The following is a 24,582-nucleotide window of genomic DNA, read 5'->3' on the forward strand; positions in this document are numbered from 1 at the left end:
TTGAGCTGAAACCTATTTGTGAGATCCTACATCGATTGGAGAGGGAAATAAACACATTGGTTGCAGAGGGGAATGAAGCATTCCTATAAAGGTGTGGAAACCTCTTCTAAGCATATGTGTTTTAATAACTGTGAAGCTGACGATGATATATAACGGGTCAAAGTGGACAATATGTGTTATTGATGGGTTTGGGCTGTTACAAATGGTATCAGAGCTAGACACCAAGCGGTGTGCTAGCGAGAACACTGGATCCCAAAGGGAGGTGGATTGTGAGATCTCACATCGGTTGGAGAAGGGAACGAAGCATTCCTACAAGGGTGTGGAAACCTCTCCTTAACATATGCGTTTCAAAACTATGAGGCTAACGACGATACATAACAAGTCAAAGCGGACAATATCTATTAGCAGTGGGCTTGGGCTGTTACACTATTGTTTCCGTTCCTTCTTAATGTCCTTATTTTGTATTTATGATAATACAATATGATATTGTCTGTGATAAATGTCTACCTTGGTTGGTAAGAGTTCACTTGTTAATGTCCTTATTTTGTATTTATGATAATACAATGTCTACCTTGAACCCAAATTTGCATGATTGTACTTGTGCATTCAAATGTCTTCACATTAATGAATGGGCTGTGTTTCTCTCTTCAATAATTTTTTAATAAATGGAGACAGGGTCACATAACCAAGAGGTGAAAAGTTAAATAAGAGGGGGAGGGGGGGATTGAAAGATGAATCTTCCCAAAATCCAGAATTGTGGTACTTGAGCAGTGAGTTGTGGTTCTCACACAGTTTGGGTGTCGTATTGTGTTGGTCAATGAATCTTGGTCTGATCCGTAGCCATCGAATAAATATGAAGTGGGAAAAGTAAAAATCGAATACCGACAGATCGAATTATCTCCTTCTCAGTCCTCTCTTTTCATTTTTCTCTTTTGACATTTTTCTTTCACCAACACCACAACCTGCATCTTCATGCCCTGTTCAACACATTCTAAATGTCAAAACACACACAATCTTACTACCAAACCCACTGCTCTTCCTCTAACCATTACTCAGAGAGGAAATTGTTTTGAATAATAGCTTAATCACCTTTGAATGTTCTTCTTCTTCTTCTTCTTCATGTCTCTCTTATGATGATGCCATGAGTGTACTAAAACCGGATGCTTCTTCCAGCTGCTACAGTTCCTGGGAGAAATTAGTGAGAGAAAAAAAGAAAAGAAAAGTTACAAGCTTTCACTGAGTGGGGGGTGGGGAAGAAATTTGACGTGTGGCTGCTATAACAGAGGGTATTAATGGTGTCTGGTTTGTAAAGAACAGTGAAACAATGAGAAGAGACTGAAATTCTGCTGAGGGGAATTAAGTATGGGGGGGGGGGGGGGGGGGTGTTAATTTGGTGCATCTGATTTTCCACCCTTACTTTGTTATGTGTTGTCTTAATACCTGTCTGCTTTTGACACTGTGGGTGGGCTTTGGGATGAGTTAAAGCTCCTTTTTGTTCGCTGAAAAGAGTTTGTATTCTTTCCCCATCTTACAACTTTGTCCTCTTCTTCCTGCAAAAACCACTGGGAATAAATAGCATTCCCTCACACGTTGTCCATTAGGACCACTCCCTTAATCAACCATTTTCCTTTTCTTTTTCTTTTTTTTATGCTTCTAACATTCATTTTTTCATACCATTTATGGGAGAAAATTTAGTTGTCTGAAAGAAGTGAGGTTTGTGTAAGTTGGGGTCAAATATTATGTTTGACCCACATGATCTCATTTACATCCGACAACCAGTCACTTCACTTCGATCCTATCATATTAAAGGCAACAATAATACATTAACCCCCCACCCATTGTTTTTTTAGTACAGAAACACATAATTTAACCATTCTAAATATGCTTTAATTCATATGTGTTACTGTTTTCTGTAATTCTGAAAGAAATGGATTTGGTTAGCCAACTAACCAGGATGATATGATGCAAAGGCTCCAATTTCGAAGATGGGAAAGATGAAATGTGTTTAGCTTATTAGATTCCAATTTCACTGTATATATAGAGCTTGGGAGAAAAAGTAGAGGACACTGTCGAGATATGATGCCATTACCTTCTTTTTATCTCTTTCTCTGATAGTTTTTCCTTTTATCTTGCGCTTGCTAGCATGTTTGCTGCTTTTCTTTTAAACACCACACCTTGAGAACATGGAAGTTGCTTATTGCCACAGCACAAATTTTCTCCAAGTTTTCTTTTGTCGGCTTTCAAGTCGTTGAGTGTTGTGCTGAGTGACGAGTCTTTCTGTGTTAACAGAAAAAAAAGAAAAATGCCCTACATGCATATGGAGCCAGAAGAGAAACATGTGATACCGTCTTCTCAAATGGTGTTAAAATCCCTACATGGCTCAAAGGATGATGAAAAGACTAGTTTATGGAAAAGGAAAGGAAAAAGGAGGGCGAAAGGATCTACCATGGAAGGACTGAAACAAGAGGAGCTTGATCCAAATCTGGAGTTTCCCTCTTCTTCTTCCTGCAAAAGCTTAACATTTCCAAGAAGGCCAGACTTTGGCTCGCTGGGGACTAAATGCTTGGTTAAAGCCAACCACTTCCTAGCCAAAATACCTGAATCAGACATAAGCCATTATAATGTAAGATGGAAACAAGTCATAGTATTGATCAGAAGATTTCTTCAAAGAGGCAATAGAAATATGAAAGTTGAGTGTGTATTTTGTTGAGCTTGCAGGTTAAGATAACCCCAGAAGTTACTTCTCGTAAACTGAAGAAGAACATACTGACCGAGTTGGTCAAACATTATAGAAGCACAGAGCTGGGGATGCGACTGCCAGTTTACGATGGAGGAAGCAACCTGTACACGGCCGGATTGCTGCCTTTCACATCAAAAGAGTTCACTGTCATTTTGGCTGATGAGGAAGAGGGAGCAGCCACTCCCAGGCAATTTCTTTTCTTTTCTTCACATATTTTGCTCTTTTTTAGTTGGTAAACTTTAAGTTTAATACGGGGTAATCATATCAGGGAACGAGAATTTAAAGTGCAAATAAAGTTTGTAACTTTAGCTAGCATGCACCAGTTACGAGAATTATTTGCTGGTAAACAAGTTAAAAACCCTCAAGAAGCTTTGACCATCATTGACATCGTCTTGAGGGAGCTTCATGCTCAAAGGTTCGTATCTAATGGCACTTTTTTGGGCCTAGTTTGTTGGATTCATGTTCTGGCTGCATTTATGTTTTCAATACTTTGGTGAATTTCAATCTGGAATTATAGATATATATCAGTTGGGCGATTCTTTTACTCTCCTTGCATTAAGAAGCCTCAACATGTTGGGGGTGGTTTGCAAGTTTGGCGTGGCTTCTATCAAAGCATCCGACCTACTCAAATGGGATTGTCACTAAATATTGGTGGGCATCGAAGTTTTCTTTTCCTAGGCTTCTACTTGGCTGTGTTTTGTCTGCCTGAATTGACTTTTCTTATGGTTTTCTTTTGGGAATTGCATCTCATATCCAGACATGTCATCCACTGCATTCATTGAAGCAATCCCTGTCATTGATTTTGTTGCTCAAATCTTAAACAAAGATGTGTATTCAAGACCACTGTCTGATGCTGATCGTATCAAGGTACCATTATTCTTCTAGATACTTTTTGCTTCTCGAGCATGAAATTTGGGTTATAATATCAGAGTTTGAATGATTCTGCTCTGAACTAGTATTGATGCTTTTTTTTGTAAGATTAAAAAAGTGCTCAGAGGTGTAAAAGTTGAAGTTACACACAGAGGAAATGTGCGAAGGAAATACCGAATTTCAGGACTAACAACACAGCCTACAAGAGAGCTAATGTATATAAAAGCTTGGCCCTTTCCCTCTTATTCTGCATTTCAGATTGCCCCTTTCTCTTTGATGTTGTTTCAATTGAGTTGTTTTGCCGCAGCTTCCCTCTTGATGAGCAAATGAACATGAAATCTGTCGTTGAATACTTCCAAGAGGTGTATGGATATACCATTCAGTACACACATTTGCCTTGCCTTCAAGTAGGAAACCAGAAGAAGGTGAACTATCTACCCATGGAGGTCAGTTCTGCCAACTACCCATCAAGTTACCTTAAACGCTCGAATCTTTTGTCCGCAGAAAATTTATGTGATGTTTTTCCTCAGGCATGTAAGATTCTTAAGGGGCAGAGATACACAAAAGGACTGAATGAAAAGCAAATAGCTTCCTTGTTGAAGGTTTCATGCCAAAGACCATCTGATCAAGAAATGGACATTTTACAGGTCCAATTCATAATTTTTTTTTTCTTTTTTCAATCTACTAACTATATCATTGTATTGGACCATGCAAAGACATTAGTTGTGTGAATACTCAAAGAAAAAAAATCAAACAATCATTTGCTGCATTTCAGACTGTTCATCAGAATGCATACGAGGAAGATCCATATGCAAAAGAGTTCGGAATCAGCATTGACACCAAGCTTACATCGGTTGAAGCACGAGTCCTCCCATCTCCATGGGTACTTGGGAACTAAATTTATCAATACCACATCATATTCAGCTTCACTTTTTAACATATTTCTCATTTTCATTTTTTGTTTTCCTCTAGCTAAAATTTCATGACACGGGAAAAGAAAGGGAACATCTGCCTCAAGTTGGTCAATGGAATATGATGAATAAGGTTGGTCACTTCCTAATGTTCGATGTGTTATTATGTATCTCATAGAAGGATATTTTACTTTCTTCCCCCATTGCAGAAAGTAATAAATGGAAGTGTTGTAAGATATTGGGCTTGTATCAATTTCTCACGCAACGTCCAAGAGAGCATAGCTTGTGGTTTCTGTCAACAGCTGGTCCAGATGTGCCAAGTCTCCGGCATGGTAAACAGTTGCCTGTTCTTGAGTATGTTCAATGAATTGAGAATTGCCAGCATTCTCAATTATCCTGCTTTAATATAATTTTGCTGATCTTTCTATCAGGAATTTAACTCAGATCCTGCAATTCCTATATACTCCGCAAGACCTGATCAAGTGAAAAAGGCCTTAAAATATGTATGTAATGCAGTATATACCAAACATGAAGGAATGGAGTTAGAGTTACTGATAGCTATTCTTCCGGACAACAACGGCTCTTTATATGGTATCTGTTTTCACTTGTGATATGTCGATACAAAAACTTATCAACTGTGAAATAATTTAGATCATCTAATCCTTGTCCAAAACCTATGAGTGCCTTCAAGTCAACATTCCTCATGTATTAAGAAGAATATTGCTGTTAAAAATATACTTGTAGGATCGCTAACTGTCTGTGTAAAAAGAAAAGGTCTGGATCATATGAAGCATCCAACATTACCTGAAGGAGCTGCTATTTACAAAATTCCCAACATTTTTAACAAAGTAATTTGACCTTCTATTTTATCTAAGAGAAGTAAAATTTTCATTCAGGTGATCTTAAAAGGATCTGTGAAACAGAGTTGGGATTGATATCGCAGTGTTGTCTAACAAAGCATGTCTTCAAGAAGAGCAGACAGTATTTGGCGAATGTGTCACTTAAGATCAACGTCAAGGTCTCTACTCAATAGTTTATCTCACAATTCTACCATACATAATCACCAATCTTATCTAATATTGGATTGGTTTTTGTGTTCTATAAAGATGGGTGGAAGAAACACTGTTCTGTTAGATGCTTTGCGGTCAAGAATTCCACTAGTCAGTGACATACCAACAATAATCTTTGGAGCTGATGTCACCCATCCAGAATCTGGAGAGAATTCTCTTCCATCGATAGCTGCCGTAAGCTTTTCCAAAATGTTCAATTACTTAAATTCCTTCACATGTTTTCATGATTGAGCCACTCTGACATGTGCCATACAGGTTGTGGCTTCCCAAGATTGGCCGGAAGTTACAAAATATGCTGGATTGGTATGTGCTCAGCCTCACAGAGAAGAACTGATTCAAGATTTATTCAAAACATGGAAAGATCCTCATCGCGGCACAGTTGCCGGGGGTATGATAAGGTGCATAATCGAGGGTGTGCAATTGAATGGAAATGAAATAGCTTAATCCTAGCTGCCTGTTGGGGGCTAACGAAGTTAGTTATTTTGCAGGGAGCTCTTGCTTTCATTTAAGAAGGCCACTGGACAAAAACCATTAAGGATAATATTCTATAGGTAATATGGGGGTTAAACAATCACGTGAGGGACTTCACTTGGTGTAAAATTGGGGCATGTGAAGCAGCTGCATTATGATTTATATGTGTACCATTTTATGCTTGTAGGGATGGTGTCAGTGAGGGTCAGTTCTACCAAGTTCTACTGCACGAACTTGATGCCATACGCAAGGTCTGTTATAAAGCTTACAATCACTTGCTTTCTATGCTGTTGTCCTAAGAAAGCAAGGTGGACATATTTTAATTCAAATTTTGGCCAATCTATAGGCTTGTGCTTCACTAGAACCCAGTTACCAACCTCCAGTAACTTTTATCATTGTCCAAAAGCGACATCATACCAGACTTTTCACATCCAATCACAGTGATAGGAGCAGCACTGACAAGAGTGGTAATATTTTACCAGGTAATACATTTGCAAGCAAGATATAGCAGAACGCCTTCAAATTTTGTCCTACAGAAAGGGACTTCTCTTAACTTTTTGGTTTAGAATTTTCAACATATGTCCTTAATTTGTAGGTACTGTCGTGGATTCAAAGATATGTCATCCGACTGAGTTCGACTTTTATCTATGCAGTCACGCAGGAATCCAGGTATGGTGTAAGAGAACAATCATAATGGACAAAACATAACACTCAAAACACTAGAATTGGGATATTGAAGCTCAAAACTTGCACTAACAGCAAAAGGATAAATTTATATTTGGGTTTTCTTGTTTTCAGGGAACAAGTCGTCCCGCTCATTATCATGTTCTTTGGGATGAGAATAATTTCAGTGCTGATGACATTCAATCTCTGACTAATAACCTCTGTTACACGTAAGGATCCTCAAATTATCTTCACAAAATTTCCCAATATAGCTTTCTTTCTACTATTTGTTTAAACTTTAAACCATTAACTTTCCTACAGATATGCTCGGTGCACAAGATCAGTCTCAGTAGGTAATTCCTTGACAATACCATCTTGATTGTTTACTTCTATGTTACTTTACTTGAATTTAAAGACATAAAACTGGGATTGCAGAATCAAGTACTTACAATGACATTTATGGTGTGATGCAGTGCCTCCAGCATACTACGCTCATTTAGCAGCGTATAGAGCTCGATTCTACGTGGAACCCGACGCCCAGGAGAATGCGAAAAGATGCTGCACTCGAACCACAAATGGGTCCAGCGTCCGGCCTTTGCCTGCACTGAAAGAGAGAGTGAAAAATGTGATGTTCTATTGTTGACACAAGTAAAAACCAAGAATGAGAGAAATCGGAAAGCGATTTGTTCACAATCACACTATATACGAAAAAATATATATATCTATGTATTAAGAAACTTCGGAGCAATGAAAATTTTTGACCAAGTTTACCGATTTTGAATTCGCCTCTCTTCGTCTTTCGCGGTTGATTTGATGTGGATCGTTGACTCCTTCCGTTGAAAATTTTCAACCATTGCCGCCCTAACGCCTTGACCCTGAATTTGATTGGGACTTGCAGGGCCTCCAGCCCCAAACAAGTGGTAATGAACCGCAATTACAAATTTAACCTCAAATTTTATTTTATTTATTTATTTTTATTTATTTTATTTATTATTTTTTTTTTTTTTGCAAAGTATCCAAACAAAATTGATATTTTGAAGCAAGAAAAAACACTAATTATAACTTATATTTTAAAAAAAATGATCATTTAAATTGTTAGGCCATAAACGTAATCAATTTTTGTTTAATAATATGTATTTTTATCTAATTATTATCATTATTATTCTCGTGTGCAATCTTTGACTTTTCAGTTTAAAAGTAGATATCTTTAGTGGTTATGTTCTCCTTTTGACTTAATGTACATGTAATTTAACAAAATATATCATTATTATTTTGTTTGAGGGTAGAATAATTTGACTAAGTAGAGAAGTAGGGAGAAGAAAAATATAATAAATAAAATTATTAGATATCAAGAACATAACCTTGATTTTTCTTACCATATGGTGAGATCTTTGTAAGCATTTTTTACGCTATAAAGTAAGTCCATTTATACAACAACTTTATTTGATTATATGAAATATTTATAATTTTATATGGTATTGGTTCAAATTAATTTCATTGTTCGTGGCGCCTACTTTTCTATACCAAATTGAAATAAATATTTAAGTAATATTTTATTATAGGATAAGGTTAACCTTCTTTTTTAAGTATCTAATACCTTTTCAACTTAAAACATGATACTAAAATAAGACATAAGTAAAGCGTGTTTGAAATTAATGCAATTATTAAGAAAGAGGTGAAGGAATATTTTAAAATGAAAAGGCGGAAAAACGGTGAAGGAAGGTGGCTATATTTATTTTAAATAGACCCGATGATTAAAATTAATAATAATATAAGAAAATCTTGATTATGGATTTCACCCACGTAATTTATGATATCCAAAGGTGCGAGTTGGTGAAAAGTTAAATCACGGTTGTTTTGATTAAACAAAATTAAATATTTAAATTTAGTGAATTAGTGGTGAACAAGTTTATACTTATAAAATATAGAAATTAAATTTAGAAGTTTGGTAGGTAAAATGTAATTTAACTATAAATATAGTGTAAGATAAGATTGGCAGAAGGAAGGAGCAGAGGCTGTTTCCCTAGTCTAGTCCGCAGAGGATCCTATCCGAAATGATGGGCCGGAGACTACGACGGGTCTCTCTCACGGAAAATTGACCCACGAGGGACGGACCAGGTAAAAAATTATAAATAAATATTAATTAAAAGGATTTAAAAGAAAAAGAAGGGTGAGGTGGAAAAAATAATAATAAAAAAGAAAGGAGGAGGGGTAATATCGGTGTCCACGTGGGAGATAAGTGAGACGTGAATGTGGCGGTCGATGCAGAGGTAAAGGTGGTCCCCTGGGAAATATTTTTGAATGTGGGCCATGGGATTTTCCGACTTAGTCAGCACGCAGAACGGGATCACGTGAAATTAGGGAATGGTAGGCCACATATCGGGTCTACTGGGTCCGGATTCTTCCGGATTGACCCGCTTTTTCATCGGCTTAATTTCCTCGACTTGCGGAAGCTTGTTTCCTTAGCCATCTCCAGTTTCAATTTTGTAAAATTTCATTGAAAGAAAAAAAAAAAATAAAAAAAAAATGAAATTGTGATTGAGAGAAAGAATGATGAGGAGAGGGAGTGGTTGTGGAAGTTTGAAGAAGAAAAAAAAAAAGGAGTAATTTAGTGTACCAAAAAAACAAAGAAAAACGCCCTTCTTTTAGACATTTGATCAAACGCTTTGGAGGGGCCCAAATTATAATGCACAACAGCACAAGTTGAGTCAGTAAAGGGACGGCCCATGGACAGGCCAGCTGAGGTGATGCCACAGTTCGCACAGCACGCCCTAGCTGTTGCTGCATCTGCCTTACACCTGCACCCTCACCCACACACTCTCTCTCTCTTTTTCTCTCACGTGACTCATAATCCCTTTTAACCATAACCCTAAATTACTGAAATAATGGGACCCACAAAATTACAGGGAATGTATATATATATATTAAGCTAATTAATATCAATTTTTTAAGGAAGCAAACGGTACGAAATTCAATGAATTATATATAAAAATAAAAGGTAAATGTATGTAATTATAAATATAAAAAGTTATTTAAGAGAGATAAAAGAGAAAAGGGGTAGGACCTACTATTATTATGAAAAAATGGAAAGGGAAAGGGTGGAACCCACCACCATGATTATTAAAAGAAAAAAAAAAAAAAGAAGAGAAAAATAAAAGAGGGTACCGAATTTGAGTAAGAAAGCATAGGTAGGTTTAGCGGCGGGTTTGTTACTTAAAATTTAAAACTCAGGGCTGAAACAGGTCTGAAGAAAGTTATAAATTATTTTGATTCAGCCAGCCACCAGCCAGCCACCAGCCAGCCAGCCAGGTAGTAGGGGTCCCGTTTTGGCGACGTTGGGCGAGTCCGTTTCTTCCTTTAGTGTCGGGCCAATCCCACATGCCACCCTATTCCAATCACCCCCTCCTGGGTCTCCTTTCCCCAAAACACAACCCCACAACTCTGTTTCTTTCTTTTTCCTGTTTTTTGCCTTTTCGTCCTCCTCCATCTCTTCTCTTTTCCATTGCCCCTCTCCCTTTTCTTTTATTCCATTTTCATCCCCTATATTTCCTATTCTTTTCAACCAAACCTCTTCCATTTCTGCCATAAATTACTAATTACCAGCTCTTAATTTCACAACACGTTAACTATGTATGACTATATTTATGTAATAAAGAAAAGAAGATAATGGATTTGAAAGAATAATAAAAGAAGTGGGTGAAACGTACGGATAACATTCAACTTGTCCCTGTTAAAGGAACATATAAATAAGGCAGTAATTAGGGTAGGCCTCGCTGCTCCTAATACCAACCTTAACATATTTCATTTTATTTATTTTAAATAAATAAAAACAGAAGAGGCACTTGACATTAATTTTGAATTAATTCTTCATTAAATATTTATTTAATGGACAAGAAATTAAATGTAATATAGAGAGGAATTGGTAAATGAACGGGGGATTAGGGATAAGCAAAAGGAGTAATTAGGGATTAATAATTAAAACCTTTTGATGGGTAAAGCTAAACCACACATTAAGAATTACAAGATTAGATCCAACGTCCATATCATTGACTCTTTATATTCAAATTTAATGCAATCTGATGGATGGAACTACCATTTTTTTTTTCTCTGTTTTTCTTTTTTGGGTTCGATGGGAATTAAAGAAAAAAAAAAAAAAAAAGAATTTTACATTATTATTATTTTTATTTTATACTGTTCCTCCGAATGGATGATTTGCAGTTGCATCCGGCGGCGGGGCGGCCTGCCAAGCCGAAGCCGCGATGAGAGGGCGGCTGTGCCACCCGAGCGTTAAACACCCTTCGTTCTCCTCCACGGAGAATCCCTCTGCGGAGAAGAGCGTTAGCAGCATACTGGCTTGTTTGAAGGCGTTGGATCCCAAATGGAGGGCTCTAAAACCGGCTTGTCGGAGCCGAGATCTCCACTTGACAAGCGGCTCATGGCGCTCCACTCGAGCTGGTCCTTCACAGCTCACCACGTTGCAAATCTCCCTCTGTAGATACATCTCCGCTAGAGCCTTCTCCGGCATCATACAGCAAGCTTCAAGCGAATCGAACATGGTGGAGTAATAAAATAGCGCCTCTGTGAACCGATCCAAGAACCCGGTCTGGTTGTGGTCGGCTTCTTGCTCCACTACTGTAACGATCTTCGGGTTCAAACTCCGGATCCACCCCAGAACCGTTTCCATGGCGGAGGAGGACCGGTTGTTGTTTCCCAGTAGCCGGTGGAGCTGCATAATAGAGTTCACCGCCACCGTCTCCTTTGGATTCACTTGAAGCATCCACGGCTTCACATCTTCCAGCCTTGACGCCGCCACGCCGCGGAAGGCGAACCGAACGTTCACCGACCGGGCCAACTCGGCGAGCCGCAATCCGATTTCACGAAGCGAGTCACGGCCGTCAGAAGATGGTGGGCCAATGCCGGTTAAACGAAGAAGAGGAGGGCCGCCAGGGCGGAGAGCGAGGGCTTGGATTAATGCCGGCCATTGTAAGCCGTGCATTAGATTGAAATCGATGACGTGGACACAATCGTGACCGTCGAAGGCTTCTAAAATAGCTTGATTAGCGGTGAAATGGGCGAATTTAAGGTAAGGGCAAGCTTCGTAATAATGATGATATAAAAGCTCGTTTTCGTAGCCGGTGGTGTTCATGGTTGTGTCATGCGGTGTAAACACGCGCCGAGTGAGCGCGTCGATGAAGTAACCAGCGACTTTTCCGATGCCGCAATCGGTGTTGATACCAGAGAGCAAACTCTGCATTTCGACAATCAGAGAACCAGCCAATGGGAAATCACCACGGTGAATTGAATCGGCACACGTAACGAGCATGTGAACGAGCTTTATACCGGAATCCTCCTCCATGGCGGTCACGACGGTTAGTTGATTGTGAGATAAGTTCTGGTGTTGCGCAGCAACACAAGGATCGGTCCAGGAGACATTTCCAGCCGTCTGATTAGAACCGGGAATAAGATCAGGGAAATCGAGGATATCGGACGGCAACGAGGTGGTTTGATTCAACTCGGAGAGAATGGAATCGACCCAAGACGCGATGTCGGAAGGATTGTAATGGACAGTCTCTGAGGCGAGTTGAGAGATCTCGGAGGAAGAGTTAACCATGGCGGATTCAAGGCGTTCGAGGCGTTGAGCGACGTGGTGAAGGTCGGAGGCGCGAACTTTATACCCTGCGCCGGCGAGTAGGCCATCGATGTCCTGGGGTTTGGTGACGGTGGAGGAGGAAGAGGAGGAGCTGCCGCTGCTGCTGGTACCAGAGGAGGCGGCGGAGTCGAAAGGGGCCATTAAATTGATTAACAAACAGAAAGAGAGAGAGAGAGAGAGAGAGAGAAATGGATTGGTTGTTGAAGAAGAAGAAGAAGGAATCAAGAAAAGGGGATTTGGGATGTTAAGTTGACCATGGCCATATAGAATTGAAAACAATGGAGGTCTGTTAAATTAGGAGAGTGAGGGAGAGAGTGAAAAGCGATGGCTAAATGGGAGAGGACGAAAAGGATTTTAGAAACAGAGACACAGAGGCGGTGCATCTCAGAATTTAACAACAGTCGTGGGAAATTGGAAATTCAAAAAATAACCAGTTTTTACACTTAACACGCTCATCAAAATCAATTTTATTTTTATTTCCAAAACTATTTTTGTAATAAAAAAAATCAAATCCCAGATTCAAACCTACCACACCTTCCATAAAATGTATGGAGCTCAAAATAACCAGCCATGCCAACGTGGATTATAACTAAAATTATATCTTTTTTTTTTTTTTAATTATCCTCAAATTGGTCTCATCAGTTGGTAGATAAGTTAGCATTATTTATCTAATTTTATTGTGTTGTAAATCCATCTAAATATACGATTAAATACGGAATATCCGTTGAAAAGCGAGGAATAAATAATAATATACACAAAGTACTTTTGTGTGTAATAAAAAAATATATCGATTGTTTTGAAAAATTAAAAAAAAAAAAAAAAAAAAAAAATCCCCCAAACAGAATCTCTATGCAACCGGCAGTTAGACACACGTGGATGGAAAAGAAAAACAATTTAAAACCATATAATATTTTAAAATTGTATAAATATTATTGTAGAAAAAATAAAAAAATATATTGCATTTAATGTTTACGTTATTTAACGAAACTGCTATGAAATGAATGAAATTACAAATTACCAAATGCAGAGGTTTCAATAAATTTTCTTTTACAATGTTTGTACTAAAAAAGAAACAAAGAAGAGTATGTGTAGTAATAAATAGGATTAAAATAAAGACAAAGCAAGCGGTGTATAAAATTGTTGAGAAAAAAAAAAAAAAAAAAATACACGCTGGATGTAAGTGACAGGTAGACATTGGTGACACAGCGCATTATTAAGGCGTAGTCATGGGGTGATTAATAATGTTTGAATAGAGTGGTCGCAGTCCACGTCATTTAGAGCAACACACAAGAGTGAGTATATTAATCGATTAACTACCATTATTAAGACAAAGATAGCGACACCCGCCCCACTAGCTTCATTTAATTAATCTAATAATTATTGGTATATAGTATAGCATAATAAAATTGAGGGGTATTTGTGTGAAACGTATAATGGAATGGCTCGGCTGGGCTGGGCTTGGGTTGGAGTGAATCTAGTAGGACCAATATAGAGGGAGTCAAAGTGAATGGAACAGAGAGAGAGAGAGAGAGAGAGAGAGAGAGAGAGAGAGGTGGAAGTGAAGTGATAAAACCGATGCTAAGAGATGAGTATAGGGTACACGCAAAATAAGAATGATTTGTATTTAAAAGAATATTTTTCTCACATCCCGATGCTGTAAAAAAATGTTGTAATGTAAATTGGTGACCATAATTTGAATGAAAAATTGGAATAAATATTTAAATGGAAGAAGTGGTCAAAGAATAAAAGGGAGGGAGTGCATGGGAATTAGGGACGGTTGCATGCCATGCATAGTCCCCAAAAACAGCACGATTTTTCATTTTTTGACGACCTGCCTGTCACCCCACGTAGGATCAATGTTGATTTGGTAAACTGCTTACGTGGACGTAGTGTGTTATTTTTATATTATTTTGGATTTTATAATTGAAAAAAATAAAAAAAAAAAAGAAAAAGAAAAGAATGGGGGGTGAGATTTAAATGTGGAAGGTTGGAGGAAGGTTTTTGAGTGGGGGCATGTGCAGAAGGTTGAAATGGCACATGGGTGTTTCTGTCTAATCCCTTGCCTCTGGTCCACAGGATCAAATATACACACATCTTCTTCTTTCTCATTATCAGATCTAAAAACCCTAACTCTCTCTTTTTTTTTTTTTTTTTTTTTTTTTTTTTTTTTTTTTTAATTTATGACTAAATTTATAATTCAATCTAAAAAAAGAGTTCAAAAATACCTATAATATTTTAATAATGTTTGAATTTGACGTCACAAGAACCACTGCTCGCTTACATCTCCTAATTTATTGGATCAATATTAATTACTCGAATTTCAAATTCATTTGTAATAAACTTTTTAGATTTTCTTTTTAAAGTAATACTTAATATAGCATTCAAAAGCCCATGTGTTGAGGCCCAAATGAATTGGGCCAAGCCCAATTTGGTGAGCCAGAGAATTATACGGAAACGTAGTGCTCCACCGTTTTTTCTTTCTTTTTTTTTTTTTTTTTTGAAAAAATTAAGAACATATATAAATAAAAACAAACACTTTACGAATTAAAATATACGTTCATATTTGTGTTAATATTTTATCGACTAAATTATTTGACAATTTGATATTGGCTTAACCATAACATTTTTAACTTAAACAAAAACATTATCTAACAATATTTCGACCTTTTAAACTCTAAATTGGTTTACTAAAATAGTATATTTCAAGTAAAAATCTAAATTTATGTGTGACTATTTGATATAATATATATTTTTATATATATATAATTTACGGGTGTGTTTATTAAAAGAAATTAAATCAATTATGGATGTAACAATTGACCATGGTATTAAGTTATGTGACATATTTATTCCATGTTGCTTAAGAAAATGATACATAATTCTTTATTCTTTTTAATAAATACTTTGGATAAGAATATGATAGATAATTATAGCCTCACAATTGATAAAAAAAACCATCCATGATAGTCACGTGTGCGTGTGCTTAAATCTAAATCATTCATTCAGCCCCACGTGATGTTGACGTTGAGGTTGATTTGATCTATTCCCATTCTCAAATTTTATTTTTTTAACACGAAAATGTTTACTATCAACAAAATTGTTTTATTTTTATATTCAAATTCAATTTTTTTCTTGATTTCTTTAGTTTTTTAATTATAAAATTATTTAGTCATCAAATAAAAATAAACACGATTTTTTTTTTTTTTTGTTATGTTATGATATATAATTTATTATGTCAATAACAGATATGTTATCGAACTTGAACCGGACTCCATTGGTCAAAATATATACGATCGAGTTCCAAAAGAAAATATGTATATGAAAAGAAAGCGCACCACTGCCGAAGCTAGCTAGTTATTATCGTCGGTTTAAGCCTATCGGCAAAACTTGCAATAATGTTATACTCGATCTCTTTCTCTTGAGTTCATGCAGCGGGGGCAAAGTCATGATCTGCAACGATGCCTCCGCCGCCAATTACATCGGCAGCAGGTGGAGGAAGGGGCGGAGGCGCGGGTGGGTCGAGGTAGTTCTTGCCGCCATTGTTACTATCTCCATGGTTGTTGCAACTGGAGTCGAAGGGCTTTGAAATGGGAGGCATTTTGTGTAAGAAATGAGATGGGATGAGCTAAAAAGTAAAGCAGAGCCCTGAGTTTGATGACAATGGCGACCCAATCTTCATGCTTTATATAAGCAGGAGGGTTGGGATCCCAAACATATTACTATTATTATTATTATTATTATTTATTCAAATGAGTAATTAAAAATAAATAATAATAATAAAAACCCACTATTTCAATTTTATTCCAAGTTCGCACAAAATTGACCTTTATATAATTTGTTGTTTTTTTAAATAAAAATTTAAGAATAATTTTTGAGATTATGTGAGTAAAATTCATGCTTTTCATAATCATTTTTAAAATGGGTTTTCAAATTTATTTTGCTCATGTTTTACTTTCCACTATTCTTAATTCTTAATTATTTATATATGATGACTGAATGTTAAGTAAATTTACTTAATTTACTGGTTTTTTTTTTTTTTTTTTTTTTTTTTTTTTTTTTTTTTTTTTTTTTGAGGGAGAATCCAATTTTATTAATGAATTTGATTTTATTTATAGAGATGGGTGTGTACATTATGAGAACACATTACTAAATATTTAGTAATGTGGGAGAAATCAAGAAGCATATGTCTTTAAAAGATAGATGCTTAGATGCTCAATCAAAGTCACGTTCTAATTTTATAAGAATCTTCGCTGTCATCTAAATGTGGCTTAGAATCAATTTATTCTTACCCAAATTCCATTAACCTAACTTAATTAATACGATTTATGCTGAGTTAAATAAATAAAAATTTATGAGATTAGCTAATTCATTAGTTTGATATCAATAAAATAAATTAAATAAACGACATAAACAACTCAATGTTTGAGTTTGAAAATAATTATTTAATAAAAATTGTTTGAGTGGAAAAAATTTAAGATTCAACTTAACCACAGTTGGAGAGAAGTGGGTTGAATTTAATCACATGTTGTATTGTGTATGTGTAGGATTATTTTGATGCTTATCCAATTCTCATTCTTCCTCTTTACTCACCTTAGTGGGGGCACTCCAACGTCAAACCTCTTCACTACTCACCTCATATGGTTCGGTAGGGTTCGATACTTTCTAATGCTTTCTCGTTTTGTCTATATCGTAGCGTTTACTCTGTTCATGTCATAATCTTTAAAAATTCTAATCTCAACATTCTCTTATAATATTCGTCCACTTGCCTCTTATATATATTTTCAACTAAAAAATTATGAGATGGTTAAAACTTATTCGAAATCGAAGTAGATTAAAAATGTGAGATCTCATATCAGTTGGAGAGAGAAACGAAACATTTCTTGTAACGATGTGAAAATGTATTCATAACAGTCACGTTTTAAAACTTTGAGGGAAGCCCAAACGTAAAAACTCAAAGAAAAACAACTTGTTTGATATTCCAAAAATATTTAAAGCTTTCAAATAATAAGAAAATTTAATCAACCTACGGCTAGGAATCACGAGATGGTATGATATTGTCCACTCTAATCATAAACTTATACTAATAGAGATTTTCTTATTTATAAGTCTATGAGAATCCTCTAAATTAATCAATTTGGTACTCTTTCCTAACAATCGTCCAGCAAATTTAAAAGAATATTAAATGAAAATAAAAATTGGAACTTTCAGTAAGTTTATAAAACATGCAAATACTGGAAATTGTTGTTTTGACTTTGAAAAGTGTTGGAAAAACACAGAAACACGTCCACGGAAGAGCTGAATCTGAATATCTCTTATTTTTGGTTCATACAATGATGGTCCAGATTTGAACACGTAGGTTGTTAATATGATTTGGCTGATTCTGCACCACAAAATTCTCACCAAAGACTAGCCATTCACTGCCCCCACTCGTCTTCAACCTCCAAATAATCCCACCTCCCCAATGGCAGTTCGCGGGTTGTGGCTCAAATGGCCGCTCTTCCATTTTCCCTCCAAAACTCTCTGGCACTCTCAACCCCATCACTCGGTTTCGGTTTCCGGCCGCCCAATTCTGGCAGACTAATCACCCGAAGCAGAACTGTACCTTCTAAACCCCATACCCGAAATTCCAAGTGGGTCGTTCGATTAAGCTTGGTCGATCAAAACCCACCAAAATCGACGGTCGATGTGGACCAATTGGTGGATTTCTTATACGAAGATCTTCCCCATCTCTTCGATGAACAGGGGATTGATCGAACGGCGTATGACGATGGAGTGAGATTCCGGGACCCCATTACCAAGCACGATACGATTACTGGGTATTTGTTCAATATTTCCCTCTTGCGAGAACTCTTCAGGCCTGAGTTCTTATTGCACTGGGTTAAAAAGGTTCGATTCTCTTCAATTTCTCGCCCATTATGATCAATTCCATCATTACTCATTAGTTGGATCTGGGAGTTGAATGATTTCATAGAGCTGGTTTTGAATATTAATCTCACTGATTGAGTCGCTCTAGACAGGAGCTTATGAAATAACTACAAGATGGACTATGGTAATGAAGTTTGTTCTTCTGCCATGGAAACCACAATTAGTTTTCACGGGAAATTCCATCATGGGTATCAATCCAGAGACGGGCAAGTTCTGTAGTCATGTGGTAACCTCCTCCTTAATTTGAAAGTTGAATGAGAAAATTTGTGGCTATGAGTTATGAAATTCTATTCAAGCCCATCTCATCCGTTTGTATCGTAGGATCTCTGGGATTCAATACAGAATAATGACTACTTTTCTGTAGAAGGGTTGTTGGATGTATTTAAGCAGGTACTCTCGTTATAATATGATGATAATCATCTACAAGACACTTCTGATGTTTTTTTTTTTCTTTTTTTTTTTTTGGTCTCTTTAGCTTCGATTTTATAAGACTCCAGAATTGGAATCACCCAAGTATGAGATACTGAAAAGGACTGCTAATTATGAGGTTTGTTTTCTACTTCTCTTTTCTCTGTTTCATGATCTTTATAGGAACCTTCTATCTCTGTTTCATGATTCAATGTAAATGTTTTCTTCAGGTGAGGAAATATGCACCATTTATTGTTGTTGAAACAAGTGGAGATAAACTCGCTGGGTCTGCTGGATTCAATACAGTTGCTGGGTAAGTCTTTGTGAGATCCCACATCGATTGGAGAGGGTAACGAGTGCCAGCGAGGACGCTGGGCTCCAAAGGGGTGGATTGTGAGATCCCACACTAGTTGGAGAAGGAAATGAAACATTCTTTATAAGGGTGTGGAAACCTATTCTTAAAACCTTGAGGGGAAGCTTGAAAGGGAAAAAGCTCAAAGAGGACATTATCTGCTAGCGGTGGGCTCAGCCTGTTACAAATAGTATCAGAGCCAGACACCGGGCGCTGTGCCATTGAGAACGTTGGACCCTAAAGGGGGGTGGATTGTGAGATCCCACATTGATTGGAGAGGGTAATGAGTGCCAACGAGGACGTTGGCTCTGAAGGGGTGGATTGTGAGATCCCACATTGGTTGGAGAGGGGAACGAATCATTTTTTATAAGAGTGTGAAAACCTTTCCCTAACAGACATGTTTTAAAAACCTTGATGGGAAGGCTGAAAGGGTAAGCGCAGAGTAGACAATATCTGCTAGCGGTGGCCTTGGGCTTGGGCTGTTACAGTCTTCCTCTTTTCCTTTAGTCGGGCCACGTTTGAATTACCTTTCTCAGTGATTTTAGAAGGTATTCCGAACTCACTTTAGCAATATTTTGGGACAGTGCAGCACAGCACCTATAAAGTCCTACATTTTTTGTAATAGTAGAAGTATAATTCTTGTTGTTGTGGATGATACACTGTAATTCAATAAACACAGGTATATATTTGGGAAAAACTCAGCAAAGGAGAAGATTCCCATGACAACTCCTGTATTCACCCAAACATTTGACTCTGAATCACCCAAAGTCTCCATTCAAATAGTTCTTCCTTCAGAGAAAGATCTATACAGGTGTGGTTAACTGATCCCTCTTCAAATCCTTTGAAATGAAACTATGGAAGAACTGAACACATGAAGTTGTAGTCAAACTCAAACCATTACGAATGCTGCTAAGCTATTAATGAACATCATCACTTCACTTTGTTCAGTTTACCAGATCCTGAACAAGACACAATTGGCTTGAGAAAGGTTGAAGGAGGAACTGCTGCAGTGTTGAAATTCAGTGGAAAACCTACCGAAGAGATTGTGCAAGAGAAGGCCAAAGAGTTGCGGTCTAGTCTCATAAAGGATGGTCTCAAACCTGGTAACGGCTGTTTGCTTGCTCGGTATAACGACCCTGGACGAACATGGAACTTTATAATGGTAAGTCCAAAGTCCATTTGCCTTTCCATCATATGTTGTTGTAGTTATGGTTTGACATTGTTTGATCACATGTTGAGTTCAAGGACAGGACAGATTTTAAGGTTATCTGTTCCATATAAATAAGCACTTATTTGGGGTTTTGTTGGCAGAGAAATGAGGTTCTAATATGGCTTGAAGAATTCTCATTGGAGTAGACCCAATCAAGCCAGAGGTTTTGAAGCCTTTGAGTCCTAATTCATATTTTGTATATATTTTGGCTGTTCTGCGATCAACAAGTTTTGCTTATAGTTAAGTTAGCAAACAAAAATTTCTTGAGATAATGAAAAGGATACCATAAGATTGCATGTTTATTTTTGCTTTCCCCATTTCTTATTTTTACATTTTGGAGAAAGAAAGTTACTGAGAACAATTTTGATAGTTAATTTTCACTCAATGGTTAGCTAATGCTATGAAAGTTGGAGATCGAGGGCATACCGGTTCTATCTTGCCCGATTGTGGACAACAAAGGTCGTTTGATTTGTAAAAGTGAGAGGCTTTTTAAATCTAGAGATGTCTATGGAGCAAAGTGTAAGCTATGTTGATACAATATGTGTGAGATCTCACATCTGTTGGAGAAGTGAACGAAACATTTCTTAATAGGATAGAAACCTCTCTCTAGAATACGTTTTTCAAAACCTTGAGGAGAGACCAGAAGAGAAGCCCACAAAATGACCTTTTTATCCCTATGTTGGCTTTTAACGGATTATTTTGTTTTTTTTTTTTCTCTAGTGTTACAAGTGGTCTTTTAGATACATTGGTCCCATAATTTATTACACACCATTTTCAACGTGTAGGAAAACGAAAATGTTGCCAACTTCAATATTGGTTGTTATTTACAGCTTTGGGGCTAAGTTGGACACCTACATTACCGTGTGTGAGATATACTCCTACTTCAATCACATCCTTAACCTTATCCCTTCCAACAAGCACAACCTTCTTACGACTCTATCTAGACTAAGTAAACCTTTAACAGCTCAAACTCACGGCTAATAGATATGGTTCGATTTGACCAATTACGTATCGTTGTCAGTCTCACAATTTTAAAATGCGTCTACTAAGTAGAAGTTTTTACACCCTGATAAGGAATGCTTCGTTCCTTTCTCCAACCAATGTGGGATCCTTTCTCCAACCAATGTGAGATCTCACAAAACTGCTTCACGAACTTGTCAGTCGATAGGATGACTTTTAGTTGCATGATGAAAATTGGTAGTTTATGTTTCTGACCATGACTCCAATATCAAGTATATATAAAAACTTGAGTTGCCACTTAAATGATGTTTCTTTGAAAATTAAAGATGTATTATGCAGCATCTAGAGAAAATTGATTGAAAAAATTATCTTAAATTTAAAGTTGTGAGTATACTTGAGCCAACAATGATAATTTGAACGTATGATGATAGAGATATGTGAAGGTTTGCGGTCCAAAAAGTGGACCGTAGGGAAAATAATGACTAATAATTGAGCTACCATTTCTTCGTTTTATGCAGAGTATATCTATGGATCCAGAGCTTTAACTCTCCATCCTCTTCTACGGCTCACACCCTTTTGTCATTGCGGCTCCTATATTTATCTCTTTCCCTCTGCTCTGAAATATCAGGACACTCTAATTCATGGAGGAACAAGTGATTAACACCTTTGTTACAATAAAGCACCCTATCGATGGCTTCCCACATGCCTCAGATTTTGAGCTTAAATCCCAACCTCTTCATCTCTCTGTAAAGCCCGGCCATATTGTCCTAAAAAATCTGTGTTTCCATTGACCCATATCAGATCAACCGTATGAAGCTCCACAGCTCTTCACATTCAGTTTCATCTGCCACTCGTTTTATCACTCCTGGACAGGTAAGAGTATTCAAAGTTTCTACCTTTGGATAGTTGGTGTATGTCTTAAGATTACGTTCGTGTTTTGGTGGCTTTTGGGTTTGTTTGGAACAGGCGATTAGTGCTTATGGTGTAGCAGAAGTTGTGGCTTCAAGCGACTCTGGATTTGAAAAGGGGGACTTGGTTAAGGGGTTCATACATTGGGCGGAATACAGCGTTGTTAAAGCTGAAGAATGCACTCTAACAAAGTTGGATACTTTGGGATTTCCCTTAACATACTATCTAGGAATTAAAGCTGAAGAATGCACTCTAACAAAGTTGGATACTTTGGGATTTCCCTTAACATACTATCTAGGAATTTTAGGTGAGTTGTATGCTTGTTTGGAATCAATTTTTGTAAGATCTAATATTCCTTATAAGGTGTGGAAACCTCTCTCTCGTGTGCGTGTTTTAAAATCTTAAGGGAAAGCCTAACGAAAACAATATTTGTTAGTGGTGGACTTGGGCCATTATAAATGGTATCAGAGCCAGATACCGGGCAATGTGATAGTGAGGACAATGGCCCCCAAAGAGGTGGGTTGTGAGATTGCACGTCGGTTGGAGAGTGGAATGAAACATTTCTTATAAAGTGTGGAAACTTGTCCCTAGGGAAGTTGTTTGAAAACCTTGAAAAAAAGCCTAAAAAGATAATATCCGTTAGCAGTGGGCTTGAATCATTACACTTTTAGACCGTTTTTAAGTAAAAAAAATGCTTTAGAGCACTTTGGAAGAGTATAATATACTATGAAGAAACACTTATTTTCCTTTGTGGTTGATCAGGGATGAGTGGCCACACTGCCTACACTGGTCTGTTTGAAGTAGGGAAGGTTAAGGAAGGGGACAAAGTGTTTGTGTCTGCAGCATCTGGCTCTGTTGGGAATTTAGTTGGACAGTTTGCTAAGCTGCATGGTTGCTATGTTGTTGGCTGTGCTGGTTCTGATCAAAAGGTCCAACTTTTCACAAACAATCAATATTAACCATACTTGTTCGTGATTGATTAATTTAACTTCTCATGGTTAACTTTTTGATCAGTGGAAGACGAGATAGAGAAAATAGTTTTTGTTTTGAAAATTTAGCTAACTCTAATGGCAGGTGGCATTGCTGAAAGAGAAGCTTGGCTTTGACGAAGCATTCAACTACAAGCAACAAAAAGATTTGAAATCCACCATAGCCAAGTGGGAAAAATCCTTGTTCTTCCATTCATTTGAACATCAAAAATACCCAACACATTCAAAACAGTAGAATCATTGTGCAGGTACTTCCCCCAAGGAATTGATACTTACTTTGACAACGTGGGCGACGAGATGCTAGAGGCAGCCATTGCAAACATGAAGCCATTTGGAAAAGTGGCTGCGTGCGGTGTTATTTCAGAGTACACAAAATCAGCAAAACGAGAGGGCCCAAACATGTTGGACATTGTATACAAAAGGATCACAATCCAAGGATTTTTGGTGATTGATTATTGGGATGTTTTTCCAGATTTCATATCCAAGACCGTTGGCTACCTTCGCTCCGGCAAGATTAAGGCTGTCGAAGACATATCAGTGGGTGTGGACAGCATTCCCACATCTTTCATCGGATTGTTCCAAGGCAATAATATTGGGAAGAAGATAGTCAAACTTGCTTACTAGTATTACTATCATCGTCATCATCATTTTAAGTTTTTATTTTCAGAAACACTGTTCTTTTGTTTTGTTTCAAAACAATTGGAACTGTTCTCTCACATCACATCAGTGTTCTACTGTCCACTTGCCTTTACCGACCATTCAATATTCTCCAAAATCTTCCCATTCGACCAATGTGTGGATTCCTGTCGTTTTTGGCAGGAAAGAATTCTATGTTCCACCAGTGTTTTGGCGAGACGAAAACCCAACCCCATGTGACATATACTGCCATTTTTACGGGATCAATTTCTTAGTTAGGAATAACGAACCTCCGCTACGGTATGATATTGTCCACTTTAAGCGTAAGTTCTCTTGACTTTACTTTTGGTCTCCCCAAAAGACTTCATACCAATGGAGATATATTCCTTATAAACCCGTGATCAACCCCTTAACTAGCCAATGTGGGACTCCTCTTTCAACAATCCTCCCACCATAGAGCCTCTCCTGAGGCCTATGGAGTCCTCGAACAAAGTACACTCTTGGTTCGATATTTGAGCATTCTATTAACATGACTAAGTGACTTTGATACCATAGTATGATATTGTTCACTTTGAGTATAGGGTCTCATGGTTTTACTTTTAGTTTTCCTAAAAGGCTTCGGGAGACGTATTCCTTACTTATAAACCCGTGATCAATATAGAACTCCTCTCCCAACAACTTTAGAATAAGTTAGCAGGGTTACTAAACGGAGGGAGGAGGAGAGCATGTACATCCACGATCGGGAATTGGATGATCCTCGACTCCCGAGAAAGAGTTAGATATGATGGAAATGCTAAAGAAAACGATTTATGGCAGAG

The 24,582-nt window shown here is 37.3% G+C and overlaps 4 protein-coding genes and 1 long non-coding RNA gene across 8 annotated transcripts; 3 read left to right on the top strand and 2 right to left on the bottom strand.

The window, feature by feature from the left end:
• Positions 1 to 556: 556 nt before the first annotated feature.
• LOC111794085 (uncharacterized) lies at positions 557 to 7,634 on the bottom strand. Of its 4 annotated transcripts, XR_015420724.1 has the most exons (7): positions 7,497 to 7,634; positions 7,175 to 7,329; positions 2,446 to 2,597; positions 2,090 to 2,260; positions 1,441 to 1,550; positions 1,090 to 1,185; positions 559 to 977 (listed from the first exon to the last, which is right to left on the bottom strand). It is a non-coding gene; the product is annotated as an uncharacterized LOC111794085 (long non-coding RNA). The 4 variants fall into 4 exon arrangements; XR_015420725.1 differs by having other exon boundaries at positions 557 to 977; positions 1,441 to 1,562; positions 2,090 to 2,597; XR_015420723.1 differs by having other exon boundaries at positions 557 to 977; positions 1,951 to 2,597.
• On the top strand, positions 2,303 to 7,499 carry LOC111794084 (protein argonaute PNH1). Its single transcript, XM_023676215.2, has 22 exons — positions 2,303 to 2,623; positions 2,719 to 2,927; positions 3,009 to 3,155; positions 3,258 to 3,391; positions 3,498 to 3,607; positions 3,719 to 3,825; positions 3,918 to 4,056; positions 4,141 to 4,257; positions 4,386 to 4,493; positions 4,583 to 4,654; positions 4,731 to 4,853; positions 4,953 to 5,112; positions 5,418 to 5,539; positions 5,628 to 5,765; positions 5,847 to 5,989; positions 6,080 to 6,142; positions 6,250 to 6,313; positions 6,409 to 6,544; positions 6,658 to 6,731; positions 6,861 to 6,955; positions 7,047 to 7,078; positions 7,199 to 7,499. Exons 1-22 carry the CDS (start codon positions 2,303 to 2,305, stop codon positions 7,366 to 7,368), a joined length of 2,784 nt encoding a protein of 927 aa, XP_023531983.1. The 3' UTR covers positions 7,369 to 7,499.
• A 3,116-nt stretch (positions 7,635 to 10,750) lies between the features above and the next one.
• On the bottom strand, positions 10,751 to 12,684 carry LOC111793667 (protein SLENDER RICE1-LIKE 1). The gene has a single exon (XM_023675658.2). The coding sequence runs from the start codon at positions 12,514 to 12,516 to the stop codon at positions 10,912 to 10,914; it is 1,605 nt and encodes a 534-aa protein (XP_023531426.2). The 5' UTR covers positions 12,517 to 12,684; the 3' UTR covers positions 10,751 to 10,911.
• Positions 12,685 to 17,749: 5,065 nt separating this feature from the next.
• HBP5 (SOUL heme-binding family protein) lies at positions 17,750 to 20,572 on the top strand. Its single transcript, XM_023674939.2, has 8 exons — positions 17,750 to 18,261; positions 18,389 to 18,526; positions 18,622 to 18,690; positions 18,776 to 18,847; positions 18,939 to 19,021; positions 19,740 to 19,871; positions 20,009 to 20,222; positions 20,372 to 20,572. The coding sequence occupies exons 1-8, from the start codon at positions 17,863 to 17,865 to the stop codon at positions 20,414 to 20,416; spliced, it is 1,152 nt and encodes a 383-aa protein (XP_023530707.2). The 5' UTR covers positions 17,750 to 17,862; the 3' UTR covers positions 20,417 to 20,572.
• A 1,301-nt stretch (positions 20,573 to 21,873) lies between these two features.
• LOC111792976 (2-alkenal reductase (NADP(+)-dependent)-like) lies at positions 21,874 to 24,575 on the top strand. Its single transcript, XM_087123313.1, has 5 exons — positions 21,874 to 22,103; positions 22,197 to 22,446; positions 22,902 to 23,068; positions 23,214 to 23,296; positions 23,377 to 24,575. The coding sequence occupies exons 1-5, from the start codon at positions 22,041 to 22,043 to the stop codon at positions 23,750 to 23,752; spliced, it is 939 nt and encodes a 312-aa protein (XP_086979439.1). The 5' UTR covers positions 21,874 to 22,040; the 3' UTR covers positions 23,753 to 24,575.
• The last annotated feature ends 7 nt before the right edge of the window (positions 24,576 to 24,582 follow it).

The sequence above is a fragment of the Cucurbita pepo genome, chromosome 4 (genome assembly GCF_057944985.1).
Source record: "Cucurbita pepo subsp. pepo isolate OVF chromosome 4, ASM5794498v1, whole genome shotgun sequence".
Lineage (NCBI taxonomy): Eukaryota > Viridiplantae > Streptophyta > Magnoliopsida > Cucurbitales > Cucurbitaceae > Cucurbita > Cucurbita pepo.

What these genes read in the sequence shown, in the direction of transcription:
- LOC111794084 (XM_023676215.2), top strand. Translation starts at nt 2,303, where the DNA reads ATGCCCTACATGCATATGGAGCCAGAAGAGAAACATGTGATACCGTCT. An exon ending in AGGGAGCTTCATGCTCAAAG is followed by an intron (nt 3,156 to 3,257) that starts GTTCGTATCTAA and finishes CTGGAATTATAG; the next exon opens with ATATATATCAGTTGGGCGAT. An exon ending in ACTAATAACCTCTGTTACAC is followed by an intron (nt 6,956 to 7,046) that starts GTAAGGATCCTC and finishes ACTTTCCTACAG; the next exon opens with ATATGCTCGGTGCACAAGAT.
- LOC111793667 (XM_023675658.2), bottom strand. Translation starts at nt 12,516, where the DNA reads ATGGCCCCTTTCGACTCCGCCGCCTCCTCTGGTACCAGCAGCAGCGGC.
- HBP5 (XM_023674939.2), top strand. Translation starts at nt 17,863, where the DNA reads ATGGCCGCTCTTCCATTTTCCCTCCAAAACTCTCTGGCACTCTCAACC. An exon ending in AAAGGACTGCTAATTATGAG is followed by an intron (nt 18,848 to 18,938) that starts GTTTGTTTTCTA and finishes TGTTTTCTTCAG; the next exon opens with GTGAGGAAATATGCACCATT. An exon ending in GGATTCAATACAGTTGCTGG is followed by an intron (nt 19,022 to 19,739) that starts GTAAGTCTTTGT and finishes CAATAAACACAG; the next exon opens with GTATATATTTGGGAAAAACT.
- LOC111792976 (XM_087123313.1), top strand. Translation starts at nt 22,041, where the DNA reads ATGAAGCTCCACAGCTCTTCACATTCAGTTTCATCTGCCACTCGTTTT. An exon ending in GTTTTATCACTCCTGGACAG is followed by an intron (nt 22,104 to 22,196) that starts GTAAGAGTATTC and finishes TGTTTGGAACAG; the next exon opens with GCGATTAGTGCTTATGGTGT. An exon ending in ATACTATCTAGGAATTTTAG is followed by an intron (nt 22,447 to 22,901) that starts GTGAGTTGTATG and finishes GTGGTTGATCAG; the next exon opens with GGATGAGTGGCCACACTGCC.